The sequence below is a fragment of the Macaca mulatta genome, chromosome 12 (genome assembly GCF_049350105.2).
Source record: "Macaca mulatta isolate MMU2019108-1 chromosome 12, T2T-MMU8v2.0, whole genome shotgun sequence".
NCBI lineage: Eukaryota > Metazoa > Chordata > Mammalia > Primates > Cercopithecidae > Macaca > Macaca mulatta.
The window spans coordinates 124,299,503-124,317,776 of record NC_133417.1 but is presented as its reverse complement, the minus strand read 5'-3'; the positions used below and the strand labels follow the sequence as shown (position 1 = coordinate 124,317,776).

Below are 18,274 nucleotides of genomic sequence, written 5' to 3'. Positions count from 1 at the left end.
ATGACATTTGAAGGTGATACTGATGGCCCAACTTGAGTGGTTTTCTGGTAGTGGTAATGTCCATTGTGTTGCCCTCTTTCATAGGTGTGAATTAAATCTGGCAGGAAAATTTACATAATTAGAATGGCAAGACAAAGGGAATAGATCATTTCAGAAGGACAAGCTGTACAATGGTATTTTGAATTAAGAAAAAAAGAAAAGATTGAGTGTCTGGATTGTACTAAAGGGGAAATTTGAGACTGGGCTCCATGGCTTACACCTGTAATCCCAGCACTTTAGGAGGCTGAGGTGGGAGGATTGCTTGAGGTTAAGAGTTTGAGACCTAGGCAACATGGCAAAACCCTGTCTTTGCAAAACATTTTTAAAATTAGTGTGGTGGGCCGGGTGCAGTGGCTCACACCTGTAATCCCAGCACTTTGGGAGGCTGAGGTGGGTGGATCACCTGAGGTCAGGAATTCGAGACCAGCCTGGCCAACATGGTGAAACCCCATCTCTACTAAAAATACAAAAATTAGCTGGATGTGGTGGCGCGCACCTGTAATCCCAGCTAGCCTACTTGGGAGTCTGAGGCAGGAGAATCGCTGGAACCTGGGAGGCAGAGGCTGCAGTGAACTGAGATCGCACCACTGCACTCCACCCTGGGCGACAGAGCAAGACTCCATCTCAAAAAAAAAAAAAAAAAAAAAAAAAAAAATTAGTGTGGTGATGTGCGCCTGTAGTCCCAGGTACTCAGGAGGCTGTGGCAGATTGTAGGCTTATTGAACACAGGCAGTATGTTTTTGTGGCCATTCAGCAAGAAGCATAATGCCCCTGTTGGTGGTGATAGTGAATAAGCACTCAATGCAGTCAGTAAGTATACGATTTGAGTTAATACGTGTTTAAGGATTCCTGTTTCTTGTTGAATGTGGGTTTCTCTATCTAATTCCCAATACATTTCCTACAACCCTGTGCCGTTCCCTTAGTGATCTGGAATGTTTTCCCACTGGATCTTCTCATTTGCAGTTCGAGTCTGTGAATACCATGATGTTTAACCAACATGAGGTTTAAGCCAACTTTATAGGCTTCCTGTATCTCCCTTCCTGGTCAGCAATATAGCCCATTTTCTGGAGCTTCCAGTGGGGATCTTTCTTCCCACTGAATTCTTCCTATTAGTTATCTAAGTGGCTTAACCATTGAAATGTTTTCCATCACCTTTAGATCCTTTTGAAACCACTTTCTCTACCTGCTTCAGTTCCATTTGATGACTGCCATTATCTCTGAGATTCCCATCCCTCTGGATACCTCTTAGGTTCTCACAGCCAGGAACTATTTCCTAAGTTGTCTTTCTGGTGGAAAGCTCAGCTCCTACTAAGCAGTCCCTGCTTCAAAATGGCTTTGATCGGCCGGGCGCGGTGGCTCAAGCCTGTAATCCCAGCACTTTGGGAGGCCGAGACGGGCGGATCACGAGGTCAGGAGATCGAAACCATCCTGGCTAACACGGTGAAACCCCGTCTCTATTAAGAAATACAAAAAACTAGCCGGGCGAGGTGGCGGGCGCCTGTAGTCCCAGCTACTCGGGAGGCTGAGGCCGGAGAATGGCGTGAACCCGGGAGGCGGAGCTTGCAGTGAGCTGAGATCCGGCCACTGCACTCCAGCCTGGGCGACAGAGCGAGACTCCATCTCAAAAAAAAAAAAAAAAAAAAAAAAATGGCTTTGATCAATGACCCAAAGGAGCCAGGCCAGTCTCTGAGTCATCACAGAGCACCCTAGGTGAGAAACCCTGAAGTGTTCTCTGCTGTTGCTCCACCCCTACCCTATATGAACAGATTAAATAGTTTCATTTGGCACAGTTCTGCTATTTTCATTTGTCAAACTCTAAAAATGCACACACACTTTGACCGTTCACTAGTCCATAGTACGGGAACTGGGGCCTCACTGTACTTCATCTCGTTGACTGGTGACCCCTCCAAAAACAGTGTGGCTGTGACTTGTGCCTGGTACGTCCCAGGTACATGACAGCCAAGTACAAACTCAAAGTCAGCTGCCTCACAAGCTGGGTGTCCTAGTGAGGAGTCTTCTCTGCCTTTTGCTGAAAATATCACTGTGTTAAATTTCCCCTTTATTTTTAAAATTTTCATTTATTTATTTTCGAGATGTCTCACTCATTCTCCCAGGCTGTAATGCAGTGGCACAATCATGGCTTACTGCAGCCTCAACTTCCTGGGTTCAAGGAAAGCCATTAGGCCCAGCCTGAAGTTGATATTTAAAGGATAGATTCTTTCCCCCAAATTGTTTCATTTTTAAAATTTTTTCTCCCATGGGGTCTCACTGAGTTCCCCAGTCTGGTCTCAAACTTCTGGGCTCAAACAATCTCCTTACCTCAACTTCCTGAGTAGCTGGGACAATAGGTGAGTGCCTCTACACCCAGCATTCCTCTCAAATTTTTCAAGTGTGGGAGCCAGGTGAGGTGACTTGCACGTGTCATCCCAGCACTTTGGGAGGCTGAGGCTGACGGATCATGAGGTCAAGAGATCAAGACCATCCTGGCCAACATGGTGAAACCCCGTCTCTACTAAAATTACAAAAATTAGCTGGGCATGGTGGCGCACGCCTGTAGTCCCAGCTACTCTGGAGGCTGAGGCAGGAGAATCACTTGAACCCAGGAAGAGAAGGTTGCAGTGAGCTGAGATTGCGCCACTGCACTTCAGCCTGGTGACAGAGCGAGACTCTGTCTCAAAAGAAAAAAAAATTTTTTTAAGTGTACGAAGGAGAAAGAACCATGAGAGGGTTTCTCTCTCTCTCTCTTTCTCTCTCTCTCTCTTTTAAAGTTTAAAAGAATCCTGTATGTAAATACTGTTTTGTTACCTACTTTTACTTAATTATGTTGTGTCTATATTTACATGTCAATACGTAAATCTCTTTAAAGGGTAAATTATCTTCACTCTGAGCTTTACAAAAAGTTTGAAAAACACCCTCGTGATCAGAAAGTAGAAAATTAAGCTTACTCACTCCATCCTCCTCTCCCGCGACTCTCCCACCTAGCTTTATTTTCTGTAGTCACAATGGTCTCCTTGTTATTTCCATGACGTGCCATGGTTCTGTCTGCCTAGAATGCTCTTCCCCTAGGTACCTGGTTGGTGAAAACCTTCTCCTCTTTCAGGTCCTTGCTCAAATCGCACCTTCTCAATGAGACCAACATTAACCACTCTATTTAACGGAGGAATCTGCCTTCTGACCTTGCATCCCCCTCCTGCCACAAGCTGGCTGCACCCCAATCCTTTCACCCTGTTTTAGGTGCTTGGAATGTGGTGTTTTGCCCATAGTCCTTTCTTATTCTTTTCTAACACATTATTATTATTACAGATGGTCCCCAATGTATGATGGCTCAACTTACAATTTTTTGACTTGATGATAGTGCAAAAGCCATCTGTATTCAGTAAAAGCCGTACTTTGAGTGCCCATACAATCATTCTGTTTTTCACTTTCAGTATAGTATTCAGTAAATTACATTAGATATTCAACACTGGATTATAAAACAGGTTTTGTGTTAGATGATGTTGGCCAACTGTAGGCTAATATGAGTGTTCTGAGCATGTTTAAGGTAGGCTAGGATATGACATTTGATAGGTTAGGTATATTAAATGCATTTTCAACTTAGGATATTGTCAACTTACAGTAGGTTTAGTGGGTTCATTGTAAACTGAAGTGCAACTATATATTTTATTTTATTTTATTTTATTTTATTTTATTTTTTGAGATGAAGTCTCACTCTGTTGCCCAGGCTGGAGTGCAATGGCGTCATCTTGGCTTACTGAAACGTCCCTCCTGAGTTAAAGTGATTCTTCTGCCTCAGCCTCCCTAGTAGCTGGGATTACAGGCACGCACCACCATGTCCAGCTAATGTTTGTATTTTTAGTAGAGATGGGGTTTCACCATGTTTGCTAGGCTGGTCTTGAACTCCTGACCTCAGGTGATCCACCCACCTTGGCCTCCCAAAGTGCTGGGATTACAGGTGTGAGCCACTGCACCCAGCCTGTTTATTTATTTATTTGTTTAGAGACAGAGTCTTGCTCTGTCACCCAGGTTGGAATGGAGTGGTGCGATCTTGGCTCACTGCAACCTCTGTCCCCCTGGTTCAAGCAATTCTGGTGCCTCAGCCATTTGAATAGCTGGGATTACAGGTGGATACCACCATGCCTGGCTAATTTTTGTATTTTTAGTAGAGACAAGGTTTCACCATGCTGGCCATGCTGGTCTCGAACTCCTGACCTCAGTTGATCTGCCCACCTTGGCCTCCCAAAGTGCTGGGATTACAGGCATGAGCCATGGCTCTCGGTGTTCTTATGTTCATTTTAAATTGTCTGTCTCCCCAACTCCTGTTTACTAGAATAAAGTTCCATGAGGACAGGGATTTTGTTTTGTTTTGTTTTTTTTGTTCTGTCACATTTCAAGCACCTAGAATGGTGTCTGGCACTTAGTAGGTTCTCAAAAAAATTTTTTTTTGTTGAGTGAATAAATGAAGAAAGATTATCACACACATGAGACACCCCTGTTCACACCAGCAGTATCTTGGGTGGTTTTAGAAATTTGTGGATATAAATGAAGTCTGTTTTGTTTGGGGCACTCTGTTGTAGGATGTTAGCTATAACCAGAATAGAATAAACTTGTCATTTTGCAGAAGCTAAGAGTACAAGTTACTAAAAAGTAATTGACTGTATCCTTTCTTGCTTTCTTTGGCTACAGATCCCCAGCATCCTTAGGGTACCATCTCTACCCAGAGGGACCGGGTAAGAGACTGTGGGTAGACTAGTACAACCCAATTACAGAAAGCTGATAGGTGTGCCAGGGAATCACTTGAGTGTTATTGAACATTCACTGAACTAGTGTTTTCTAAGATTTTCTATTAAGCAACTCATTTCTTCTCAAATAGAGACTGGAGTAGAAATAAAGGTTAGGCATGGTGGCTCAGGAAAAAAAAAAATAACTCATTAGTTAGTCAATGTGTTATAATCCATGTACAGAGATATATGTATGTATGTTGTTTTTCTTCTTCTTCTTTTTCTTTTTTTTTTTTTTTTTTTTTTTTTTTGAGACAGAGTCTTGCTCTGTCGCCCAAGCTGGAGTACAGTGGTGCAATCTTGGCTTACTGCAACCTCTGCCTCCGGGGTTCAAGCCATCCTCGTGCCTCAGTCACCTGAATAGCTGGGATTATAGGCGCACCACCACACCCAGTTAAATTTTGTATTTGTAGTAGAGAAGGAGTTTTGCCATGTTGGCCAGGCTGGTCTTGAGCTCTTGCCTCGAGTGATCCACTGGCTTTGGCCTCCCAAAGTGCTGGGATTACAGGTGTGAGCCACTGAGCCCAGCCCTAGATAAAAAAGACGTCTGTCTTTTTTTCTGTAAATGTCTTTCTATACGATAAGAGTTTCCCACAATCTTTGGTCTCTGATTTGAGGGAAAAACACTCTGTAACTAATTCTGCCTTTTCCTAGCTTTTCAAAGTCATCAAAGCAAGGTCTTTAATGCCTGACTCTCTCTGAAGTACCTCGTAATGAGCTTATTGTTTGAGCAAAGGTAACTTGACATTCCCATTTCTAATCAACAGCCAGCTTTCAAAGCATTGTTAGTTTTGAGTGGCTCTAGTTGGATCTCCAAATGTGACCTGGACTGATCAGAGGCTTGAAAGGTATGCTTTTATTTCTGCACATGGGGCCAAATTTGCTTACCTTTTGGTAAGGTAATTTTGAAAAGGTAAGGAGTTGCTTACCTTTTCAAAAAATCAACAGTAGAAGTCAGAGTGACACCATCCTGTTGGGGAAGTGGTCAGTCAAATAAAGTATAAGGTGTTAAAAGCCCAAGAAGAAGGTAACAGTTCTAGAAGGAGGAAAAACAGTTACTTCAATTTAGGAAGGAAAATGGTTGACTTGAACAGAGGTGGACAACCCAGCATGCTTGCTCTGGGAATCACTCGCCAAGAAACTGTTACCATGGAGTCAACAGGGGCCTGGATTCCAACTCCAGCTCCCTATTGGACAAGCTGTGAACCTGAGTTTCTGCATTTGTAAAATTAAGATAATAGTGTGAACTTCATAAGGTTTTTGTGAAGGTTTTGTGAGATGATACTAGGGTTTCCTCTCTTTCTTAGATCATCTAACTTGGCTCTTCATTACTAGGCCATCATCTTTGCTTGTACCACTCCCCTTTCCTGAGTATCCTCTTCATTCTTTTCAGTCGTTCCCTTCCCTCCTTCAGAACTGATTTTATCCAAGAGGTCTAACCCCAGGCTAATCACTTCTTATTTCCATATTCTCCTAGACCAAATTCATCTAATCTATTAGCCTATCTAGTTTAAAATGCATTATTCTGTATTCATTTGTGAGTAGCATTTGTGGCTTTGTAATTGTCTTTTGTTTTCATGATTTATCTTTAAGGTTAAATAGTAAATTCCTCAAGGACAACTGTATCTTCTACTTTTCTGTTTGCATTCTGTGTTCTTATGGGCCTATTATACAATAGCATCAAGGTAGATATTCACTAATAGAAAGAGGTAGGGGCTCCTAATCACCACTGCTGTCTTGGGGCACCACACATGAGCCTCCTTATGTATTCCCCCTAGATGAGTAATAGGAATCAGAAAACTGCTGCTATTCCTAAGTGAACCCAGCAGAGGATAAAAGTGAATTATAAGTAACATTTGTACTTTAAAGCTTATATTTGTTAACCCTTTCAACAACTCTATGAGGTATATGATATTATTTTCATTTTATAGATGAGAAATGGAAGTTCAGAAACATGTCTAAGGTCACACAGGTAGAAGGTAGCAAAGATGGTGTTCAGGCACGGGTCTGCCACCTCCACGTCCACTGTTTCTACTGAGCCAGGGTTGCTGTGCACTGGGTCACTGGAGGGTGTTGGACTAACTGCATTCCTGAAAGTTGTCTGGTTGTGGCTTACCACCCTTGGATTTAGAGCTGGATTGATCCAGTCGAGTGGCAGGATTAGGAGAAAAAATACTAGTCGACTATAGAAGTGCGGACCTATGCAGTATGTACATGGATGTGAAGATATGCTATAGAATATCATGTATATACTATAAGTACAATGTATTTGTACTATATAGCGTTAAAGTAAGATTAACTAAAAATGCTAACATGGTAGTCTACTAAGTAGATATTTAAATTATGTTCTATTATGTATTTCCCTCCATTTCTAATTTTTTTTAAACTTTCACTTTTCTAAACAAAAAATTAATCGTATTATCCAAAGCAATAGATAATTTGTTATCTTCAAAATAGAGCTGATTGAAGGATAGAAGAGATCTAAAGGTGAGAGAAGAAAGTGATTTTACCAGCAGGCTCAGGTGGGTCGAGCCCAGTGAGGCTCGATCACTGCATCTCTCTCCTGATAATGAGGTCACATGTCCCAGGCTGTAGGCCATTGGAGCTTCCAGAGTGGCATACTCTGCCCCTGTCCAATTTTAATACTGCTGGCAGAGGCTGGCAATGATCAGAAAAATAACCAGGTCTTGTTTGATAGGTCTAAGGAACTACTAGCCCAGTTTAAAAGCCACCCTACACCTACTGAACAGCTAAGAACATAGGCAACCAAGAAATGACCCGGGTACTGAGGCCCCAGGTTGGATTTAAAGTGTTCCAGGTCACTTTATGGTGCTCCCAGTCTCCGCCCTTCCTCCATTGAAGGAGGTTGGACTGATGTTGACCCAAATTTGAGATTCAGATCTTGGAGCACCATTATGTCCTGAGAAAAGAGTACAGCTTTGGAGTGAAAAAGCTCTGCGTTCAACTTTTAGCTCTGGGACCCCAGGCAAGTTACTTGGCGACTAGATCTTGGAGTTATAGATTTGTAAAAGGAGAATAATGTCATGCACAGAGGATTCTTGTGGAGATTTTACTAATTGTGTAAAGCACCTGGCAGAGAGAAAAAACTTGATACACTAGTCTCCCTCTGCTTCTCCAGCACACACCCTTATCACTGCTCCTAAGTTAGCATGGCAGAGGAGGGTCTGGTCTTAGTGAAGCCCAATCTCAACCAACGAGGTGGCTCTGCTGCAGTGGCACACCTGATGACAAGCTATGGCAGCACTTACAGCATAAGAACTTATTTGACATGGATCAGATCTTTACCAGATTTGTATTTAATAGGTTAGAATCACAGTCTGAGAGAGGAGAAATGAGAGGAAGAATGGAAAAACTAATAAATGATTATAAATTAGAACCTCTGAGAGAACTTAAAGAAATTGTTTCTTACTTGGAGAAAAGAAGAATGAAAGTAATTTAACAACTCTTCAAGACAATGCATGAAGGATAATCAGCAGGATAATGGCCCTAAACCCCAAGGCCAGAAAAAGAGGAATGAGTTGAATTTGCATTAGAGAGGGAGGGAGAAAGACTAAATTTAAGGCGAAACTTCTCTAGAAGAATATTATTAAACACTGGGATAGGTGACCGCAGAAGCCTATGGAATTTTCTTTCATGCAGCTCCATAAAAACAGAGAGCCCCTGTTTGTCTGGTTTGTGAGAGGTACTGACCCTGCTCCAGAAATCTGAGGTAGTGGGGCAGGAGGGAAAGGAGATGGAGAATATCGCAGAGATAGTTCTTGAGCCCTGGAAAATACAAGTTAAAGCTCTTGGAAAGCTTTCAGGGAAAAGAAGGAACATTCATCTTTGACTAGGAAACAGAATCTGAATGCCAATGCAAGAAAGAACATGCGGAGTGGGGAGAAGGTGCGGGCAAAGGGGAGGAAAGGAGGCGATCCATTTTGTTTCCACATTGCAGGCACCACTCCACTCCTAGTGGAGCAATCCTAAATTTCTTTCTGTGGGCCTCAGTTTCCTTTCAAGCGCTTAGATTAAGCACTCTCTTGAGTCTCATCCAGTCCTGAATTTGTGTTTATAAAACTGATCCAGAGAGTGTGAGTAAATCTGTGAAGAGCTACTTCAGCCCCAAACCCGGTGGTGTTGGGTGGATTGGTCCTGCACAGAGGGACAATGCACCTGCCTAGGCGAAAACTGGGGCTGGGCCAGAGTCATAGGCTTCAATCCCTGCTTTTCAGCCACTAGCAAGTTGTTCATCTTCTCTGAACTTCAATATCTTCATTTGTAAAATGTGGACAGTAATAGCTCCTTTGGCCGTTTTGAGTTTAAATTAGATAATGCAAGTAGAACAAGTAGTACAATAATATCTAATAACTCCAATATTCAGGAATATAAGTACCAATAAAATGGTACCTATTGTATTAATAGAATTTGGATGATAATTTTTAAGCCTTTTTATTTCTCATCTTTTCATTTCTACCTTTATTGGATTTGCAGAATCTATTACAGTCAAATCATATAGTTTGGTGTTGTGGTGGTGATGTTTTTTGTTTGCCTTTAACACACTGCCTTTACTTGTTTTGACAGAAGGGATCCTAATTCATTCAGCTTTCCCGAATGTCGTATAAAAACACATAACACATGTTCACGTTCCTAGTTGTTTCTACATATTCTCTGCTCTTTTAAATGTGTAATATAGAAGCAAGTAATTATTTAGCAGTTCCGATGGCTTTGCATCATTTTGGCATTCATAGCAAGCCCTCGTTACTGAGATATTTGCGGCCCCTCTTTAACATGGTCAGTCAGGGTTCCTCGGTATTCTGTTGATGTCACCATTTTAGCTACCCTTTTCTGCATATTGACCTATCCCTTTGCAACTTCATATTGTCGCTTTTAACAGTGTTTCCAACTTAAAACCCCCTATTTGACTCTTCAAAAGGCTAGACTCCCCACCCCCAGTTTGACGCCAACAGGCAGGCTGTGGGATGTGCACCAGGTTGATACAGAACCCAGCTCCACCAAGCTGAAAGGGCGCGTCGCCTGGGCCAGGGTGGGGCACCAGGTTATGAGCGGCCTCCTGCCTTTTGGGTTTGCTTCCCCGCAGGGGACACCGTAGGCGGCTGTGCGGTCCGGTCACTGCCCCCCGCCCCTCGCGTCCGGCCGCGCCGTGGGTTGCGGTCTCCGTGGGGGTGGCAGCTCCTGTCCGGGAGGTTTGCGCCTGGCGGGGCACCCCAGAGCCGCGAAGAGCCGGTAGGCGAGGCCAGGGCGGGGTGGGGCGCGTCCAGGCGGGGAGGGCAAACTCGGGCAGCGCAGGGGGCGCAGAGGGCAGCGGGCGGGCGGACGCGCGGCGGAGGCGCGAGCGGGACTAGGGCTGGCTAGTGCCGGGGCCGCCCGCCCGAGGGGGAGGAGGCTGTGTTGCCCTTGCTGCAGGTTCGCTGTCGAGCGCACAGGAGGCAGGGACATGGGTAGGGTGCGGTCTGCGCGGGGCCCGAGCCCGGATCTCTTCCATTTCCCCTCTCACTCGGCCCCGGGCCGCGCCGCAGACGGCAGCAGCTCCCGCTCCGCCCGAGCCGCCTGACCGCCGGGCCGGGGTGCTAACCGCGGGGCCCTGCAGCCCGCCGGCCCGGCCAGCCCAGCCCAGCCCGGCGGCCCGCAGCCCCGCCGCCCGCCGCCCCCCGCCGCCGCCGCGTTGCCAAAACAAACGGGCCGGCCTATTTATTGGCGGCCGGCGAGCCCGGCAGCTCAGAGTCGAGGCGCCGAGGGGGACAGCGCGCCGCCACCAGCTCGGGCCCCGGGCCCCCGCCCCGCACTTGAGTCCCGCCGGCCCTGGCCGCACCGTGCCGCCCATGGCGCCCCCGCCTGGAGCCCCCCGGAGCCACCTGGACGCCTGAGCCCCCGCAGCGCTCCCGTCGACTCGCCTGCCCATCAGCCCACCAGAAGCCCTCGCCCGCCGCTTCCCCGGGTTCCCTGGCCATGTCTCCCGCCCGGCTCCGGCCCCGACTGCACTTCTGCCTGCTCCTGTTGCTGCTGCTGGTGGTGCCGGCGGCATGGGGCTGCGGGCCGGGCCGGGTGGTGGGCAGCCGCCGGCGACCGCCGCGCAAACTCGTGCCGCTCGCCTACAAGCAGTTCAGCCCCAACGTGCCCGAGAAGACCCTGGGCGCCAGCGGACGCTATGAAGGCAAGATCGCTCGCAGCTCCGAGCGCTTCAAGGAGCTCACCCCCAATTACAATCCAGACATCATCTTCAAGGACGAGGAGAACACAGGCGCCGACCGCCTCATGACCCAGGTGAGCGCGATCCGCCCTACCAGCGCGCCGCCGCCGAAGCACCGCCACCTGCCCGGCCCTACCCACCCCCTGGCACCTTTTCTCGACTGGCTGGCACTCTCCCTGGCACCTGCCCCTCTCGCCAAGCCCCGCTGCCTCCTGCCCACGATGGGCTGGCCAGGGGTCCAGGCAGGAGTGTCGGCATCCCCAAGCCCGGCGGAGACTGCTAGAAGAGCTCCTCGCTGCCAAGCCCCACAGCCCAGCAGGTTGGCGGCGGCTCCTCTGCCCCAAAGTACTGGCAGCTCAGCCAGACGCGGCACCCGGAGGTACCTCTACCCGGCTGCCTCCTGCGCCTCCGGGACCCACGCAGTCCTTCCCGGCCTAACCTTCTGCACAGCTGTGCCCCTTTCATTTTGAAACCTTTCGGCATCCCTGAGGCAAAGAATCTCTTGATGCGTAGGGGCACCACGGTCTTTCCTCCCTGTGCGCTCTTGGTTCTATGCGCTGCCCCCTCCAGGAGCAGCGTCCGTCCCGGCTGGGTCTGGGATTAAGAACAGCGAGGAAGAGTTGAATGGGGAGGCGGAGGTGGGAAAGGGAACCCGCTCAGCGAGCCCACGTGTCTGTTCGGAGAGCTGAGGGGTGCTACTGCGGTGGAAGGGTAGGTTATTGGAGTCTTTGGGCTCTGGGACTGAGCTTAGGGGATTCCTGGGCTTGGTGGTGGAAGAGAGGGGCTGAGATGCCGAAGGAGGCAGGGAACAGGGCTGACGCTAGTCTCTGCATGCTGGGAGCAGGACCCGCGCTCCACCCAAGCTTAGAGGCGCAAACTTCCTTCCCTGCAGCCAGGTCCGCGAGGGGAGAGACCTTCACCCCCTTCCTCCGGGGTCTCCCGAGGCTTCCCCCTGAAAGCAGGCCCCTGACTTTCTAGATCCGTTGGGAAGAGCAGCTAGACTCAGGGCCCTCAGCATGCACCCTGGCGCCGGGGCTGGCCGGCCGGTGTCGGGGCCGAAGGTTGGCTGGTGGCCGGGCCGGGCCGGGCGCCGAGGAATGCAGATAAGGATCCGGGCCACGGGCTGGGCAATCATTGACAGCGCACGCCCGGGCTCTGGACCCGAGAGGGGGCGGTGGCAGTGAGGGAGAGAGGCGGGGAACCAGGGCTGCAGGCGGGCATAGGTGGGGGGCTAGAAGCCTGACAGCAGGGTCTACAAAGGAGCAAGCGGAACTCCCTCCCTGGGCAGTAAGCACCCCCAGCCAGGCTGTGCACCAGCGAGGACCTGCAAGGCCCTGGGTTGTAGCTACTATTGGCTCCTAGGAGGCTGAGTCCAAGGGTCTGTGAGGCCCAGGCTCTGCAGGGTGGGGGTAGGTTGAGACTTGGGCTGCCCACACTGGTTGGGCCTTGAATCTCAGAGTCGAGGACTGGTGGAAGGGCCTTTCCCCTCAGGCCAAGGCCTCCGCCCCAGCTTCTCAGAGTCAGCCGCACAGCCCCTTAGGCTCTCAGGACCCAGGCACACCAGGAGGCAGCAACCAGGGATGGCCGCTTGGGTCCTTCCCCCAGGGCACGGCTCTACTCCAACTCCACATGAGGAGGGTGGTGGAGCTGGCTCCCTGAGATCAGAAGCTTGGTTTATGGAGTTCCTTCCCACGGTATAGGGGCGGGCCACCGGTGCAGAGGTCCTGGAGGTCTGGGATTGTCAGCCCCTTATGCGCCTTGCAGAGAAGACGCTGCATGTGGCCCGGCATTGGGCGGCCCTGGCGCTAGTCCACCGGTTTCTGGTTCCCTGGCCCTGTCGTCTCTAGCGGGGGTGTGGGCCGGTTTGGGATTATAAGAGGGTCCCGGCAGGAGTCCTCGGTGATGCTCGAGGGATCCAGGCAGGCCGGCGATTCCCCTCCAACACACCCCCTGAAGCTGCTGAGACGCTCTGCACCTGCCGCGCCTCCAGAGCCCGTCGTCCCCAGGCCTCAGCCCTGAGGCTGCGGTGACACCTACTGGGCACCTCGGGCCTTGCACGCCTCGCAGGCCCGCCGCAGGCAGTCGACTCTGCTGCCACTCATCCCTCCCGGCAGCTGGCTGGCCCTCCTGCTGGAGGCACAGAGGGACAGGGCGCTGAAAGATGTAGTCCTGTCTGTGGAGGGATGGATACCCGGAGCTGAAGACAGCACAGGGAGGCAGGAGACCTCTACCTACCAGAAAAGGCGCCGCCAGGGCGCTTGCCTCCATGCCTCCTCCAGATTTGTGATACCGTCGTGCGGTCTAGATCCCCGGGGGAGGCTGTATGCTAGGGAGGGAGCACTTCAGGGCCCTCTGTTCCTAAGGGAGAGGGACAGCACCCTCCTGGGCTTCCAGCTCCCGTGGGTGTGGCGGGAGAGTTCTGGGCGAGGCTGCGCCTACACCTGCACCTCGGCAGTCTCCTCCCGCCGATTTCGCTCCAGCTGATTTCGCGCACATTCCTCTCCCAGCGCTGTAAGGACCGCCTGAACTCGCTGGCTATCTCCGTGATGAACCAGTGGCCCGGTGTGAAGCTGCGGGTGACTGAGGGCTGGGACGAGGACGGCCACCACTCAGAGGAGTCCCTGCATTATGAGGGCCGCGCGGTGGACATCACCACATCAGACCGCGACCGCAATAAGTATGGACTGCTGGCGCGCTTGGCAGTGGAGGCCGGCTTTGACTGGGTGTATTACGAGTCAAAGGCCCACGTGCATTGCTCCGTCAAGTCCGGTGAGCCGCCGCCGGGGGGCTGGGCCCGGGGCCGGGGCCGGGGCCGCAGGGCGTGGGCAGGAGGCCTAGTGCCAAGAAGGTGAAGAGGCCCGCCCAGGGATGGAGGCAGGGATCCGGGGGAAGAGGACATCGGCGGCGCTCTCCAACGCTACTCCTGACCTTGACTGCCTGCTCATCCCATGCCTGGTAGTGTCATGGTAGGAGCCTAGGGAGATAGGGCCCTGTCCCAGGGCTGCTGGGTGCTGACCTGGTGGCCCACAGTCCAGAGCCTGCCACAGGAGGTGCAAGACAGAGCAAGCTGGACAGATGGAGGAAGCCAGGCTGCCAGAAAAGGCCTCCCCACCCCACCTGGTGCAGAGTAAGGCGGGTGGTGGGGCCAGGGGCCGGGATATGCCCAGACACCTGCATGCCTGACCAGGAGCCCAGAGGCTCCGAACCCATCACCCAGCTGCAGGTCAGCCCTCCCTGGGGCGCAGGCGTCCCCAAACTCAAACTCTACCCCCCATGCCCTGAAGCTGGACATTTCAGGGCAAAGCCAGCCAGGAGAGCCAGACTAAACAAAGTGGACTCAATAAAGTGGATTTTCCCAGATTGGCCGCATTGTTGATCAGAATCGGCAGGCACTGGGGCCTCACCCCTCCCTCAAGTCTTGTCAGCACCCTGTCAACTACACCAAACCCAGCCATGGAGGCTCCAAATGGTTCCTGTGTGGCTTCCAGCCTAGCCCCATCTGGCTGCCGGCTCAGCCCTTCACACTGGCAGCATGTAGTAGTCGCACTCTCATAGACCTGCACACTGAGCCCAGGCCCACATGTTGATATTCCTGACCCTACCCTGACCCACAACCACACCCTGAACCTTCCACTCAGTACTTCCCTGCCAACTGTGTCTACTGCAAGCCCCATCCACCCTTCACTGCAAACACCAGCCCACGACGGCCACTTCTGTTCATTACTCCTGACCCCCAAACACTGTTCTCCAGCTCACTTGCTGATGCCGCAGTGTCCTGTCCCTGCACAGGGACTCAGCACATGAACTGAAGATGGTGACTGTGTCCTCGCCCCTGGCTTGCTCCTGACCCAACCATTCACTCCGAGGCTGCCCAGGAGTCTGCCTTCGCCCCACTGGGTGGGCTTCTCCCACATCCCTACGTTCAAAGGGCCAGCTCTGTTACAGAACCTGGGGAATCAGCCTGAGAGGGCAATTTTTGGGGAGTGTCTGAGCAAGGGGTGAGAAATAAAACATCTAGGCCTCGGAGGAGCTAAGCAACCTCCCGCTCCATGAGGCAGCCCTTTCCTTCTCATCCACTGGGTCTTGGAGCACTACTGTGCTCCCCTTGTTGGCAAAGTATTAGGCTGGGGAGGAGGGGGCAGAAGATCACATTGGAGTGAGGGGATGGGGGGCAGTGAAGTGTGGGTTCAAGCCTGCATAGGAAGTGGGGGGCAGGAGCCAGGATATGGTGACAGGGGCTCTCTGGGAGCAAGAGGAGCTCTGGCTGGCTGGGGTGGCCAAGGGAGGATCGTTGTGACCGGGAGGCCGAGCTACACAGCAGTAACACCTTCATGTCCCTTTCTCCCACAGAGCACTCGGCCGCAGCCAAGACGGGCGGCTGCTTCCCTGCCGGAGCCCAGGTACGCCTGGAGAGTGGGGCGCGTGTGGCCTTGTCAGCTGTGAGGCCGGGAGACCGCGTGCTGGCCATGGGGGAGGACGGGAGCCCCACCTTCAGTGATGTGCTCATTTTCCTGGACCGCGAGCCCCACAGGCTAAGAGCCTTCCAGGTCATCGAGACTCAGGACCCCCCACGCCGCCTGGCACTCACACCCGCTCACCTGCTCTTTACAGCTGACAATCACACGGAGCCGGCGGCCCGCTTCCGGGCCACATTTGCCAGCCACGTGCAGCCTGGCCAGTATGTGCTGGTGGCTGGGGTGCCAGGCCTGCAGCCTGCCCGCGTGGCAGCTGTCTCTACACACGTGGCCCTTGGGGCCTATGCCCCACTCACAAGGCACGGGACACTGGTGGTGGAAGATGTGGTGGCATCCTGCTTCGCGGCCGTGGCTGACCACCACCTGGCTCAGTTGGCCTTCTGGCCCCTGAGACTCTTTCACAGCTTGGCGTGGGGCAGCTGGACCCCTGGGGAGGGTGTGCATTGGTACCCCCAGCTGCTCTACCGCCTGGGGCGTCTCCTGCTAGAAGAGGGCAGCTTCCACCCACTGGGCATGTCCGGGGCAGGGAGCTGAAAGGACTCCACCGCTGCCCTCCTGGAACTGCTGTACTGGGTCCAGAAGCCTCTCGGCCAGGAGGGAGCTGGCCCTGGAAGGGACCTGTGCTGGGGTGCACTGGCTCCTGCCATCTCCTCTGCCATGGAGATACATCATTGAGACTTGACTGGGCAACACCAGGGTTCCCCACCCCCGCCGTGGTGTAGTCATAGAGCTGCAAGCTGAGCTGGCGAGGGGGTGGTTGTTGACCCCTCTATCCTAGAGACCTTGAGGCTGGCATGGCGACTCCCAACTCAGCCTGCTCTCACTATGAGTTTTCATACTCTGCCTCCCCCATTGGGGAGGGCCCATTCCATCTGTCTTAGGCCCCTTTGGGTGGGCTTGCACCTCAGTTGATGCTGCTAAATTCCCTGGGAGCCAGCATGGAGCTGGCTGGACCCGATGCTGTCCAGAACTGGGAAGGCCACAGGGGTGGGGCAGCCATCCCGGCCATTCTGAGGTATGACATTCCTCCCCGGCCACACTCCTCAAGACACATCCAGAGACTGTTGCTGTCAGTGGGCAGAGTTCTGTGTTCTGGCCAATGTGACCATAGTGCTGGGGACTGGGGGAAGTGGGCTGGATGTGCTTGCCACCCCCCGGCCTAAGCTCCCTCTTCTGCTGAACCATGATCCCCACCCCTTCCGCTGGTCAGTCTCCCATACCTTATTTATTGGCGCGGAGGGGGAAGCCCATGGGAGAATTCTGGGGATGTTTTGGTCTTTTCTTCCTTTTGTAATAAAAATTATTTAAGTTGTTAGAGCCACAGAGTCCAAGATGCTGAGAGGGGACAATTCACGGATAGTTTGGAGCCCTGGAAGGGTATGTCCAGGGTTTTCTTCCCTCCTCAGAGAGGCCTGGCTCACCTTCCTCCAAGGACAGAAACTCCAGGCCTCCCACCCTCCCTGCAGGTCTATTCCCACCCAGTAGCTCTGCAAAGCCCCTACAGAGAGCTGTGCTCTGCACAGGGCAGGGCCTTTACACACTGACCTCACCGTTTACCCCAAACAAGGATGGATCCGAGAGAGAACAGAGATGACTAGTCCATGGTCACCTCACTCATCTATAATCATGCCCTTGTGCTGTTGGGGCCTGGGCTTCTGACTCTTCCCTGTTGGTAATGGACTACAGTGTGAAAAGATTCTGTAAAATTCACATCTATCTTGTGGACTATTCTGACTTCTTGGACAGGTCAGAGATCTCTAATCCAGCAGTTCTGAAACGTCAGGATCACCTAGGAAGCTTGTTTAAAGATGATTCCTGGCCCCACTTCCAGGATTCCACTTTTTTTTTTTTTTTTTGGAGATGGAGTCTCACTCTGTTGGTCAGGATGGAGTGCAGTGGCACAATCTCGGCTCACTGCAAGTTCCGCCTCCTGGGTTCACGCCATTCTCCTGCCTCAGCCTCCCAAGTAGCTGGGACTACAGGTGCCTGCCACCATGCCTGGCTAATTCTTTTTTGTATTTTTACTAAAGACGGGGTTTCACCATGTGAGCCAGGATGATATTGATCTCCTGTCCTCGTGATCCACCCACCTTGGCCTCCCAAAGTGCTGGGATTACAGGCGTGAGCCACTGTGCCCAGCCCAGGATTCCACTTTAATCGATCCAGTGCAAGGCCCAGGAGCTTAGTTTTGTAAACACCCCAAACATGGCAGATGGTCCATGGGCCACACTCAAGAACTACTGCTTAGTCCAGAGGAGGCCCGGTTTACTGCCAAGACAGCATGACCCCCTTCTTTACTTTCCCTCCATCCCTCCATCCCAAGGCAAATTTTTCTATACTCACTACAGATAAACTGAGGTTCTAGGTCCAGTGATACAAAATTTTCAGGAGTTTTGTGAGTCAGTTGAAATAGGCACAGTGGCCATAGAACACTGGAAATTGGCAGAGACTACAAATTAGGGTTTCCCCCCACCTTGGGGAGCTAGTTGTTGAAGTGTGCCACTGCCCAGGCTCTGTCCTCTTACACAGATGACTGTGTTGAAAGTGGTGGGGATGACTGTTCAGACTCTTAGCTTATCCTCTCCTCACATCCATTGAAGAAAATGCCAGAGAAAACCATTATTCTGTGGTCCGTGTCATCTGGAGAAATCGGGCTCCACTGGCTGTATTGATAATTTCTATCATTTAATGATGACTAACCCTTGCTAGGCATCATTCTAGATCTTTACATTCAGTAGCTCATTTAATACTCATAATGACCATACGTGGTG

At 51.4% G+C, this 18,274-nt stretch overlaps 1 protein-coding gene across 1 annotated transcript; it reads left to right on the top strand.

The window, feature by feature from the left end:
• Positions 1 to 10,633: 10,633 nt before the first annotated feature.
• On the top strand, positions 10,634 to 16,820 carry IHH (Indian hedgehog signaling molecule). The gene is made up of 3 exons (XM_001092385.5): positions 10,634 to 11,102; positions 13,536 to 13,797; positions 15,379 to 16,820. Exons 1-3 carry the CDS (start codon positions 10,788 to 10,790, stop codon positions 16,035 to 16,037), a joined length of 1,236 nt encoding a protein of 411 aa, XP_001092385.2. The 5' UTR covers positions 10,634 to 10,787; the 3' UTR covers positions 16,038 to 16,820.
• The last annotated feature ends 1,454 nt before the right edge of the window (positions 16,821 to 18,274 follow it).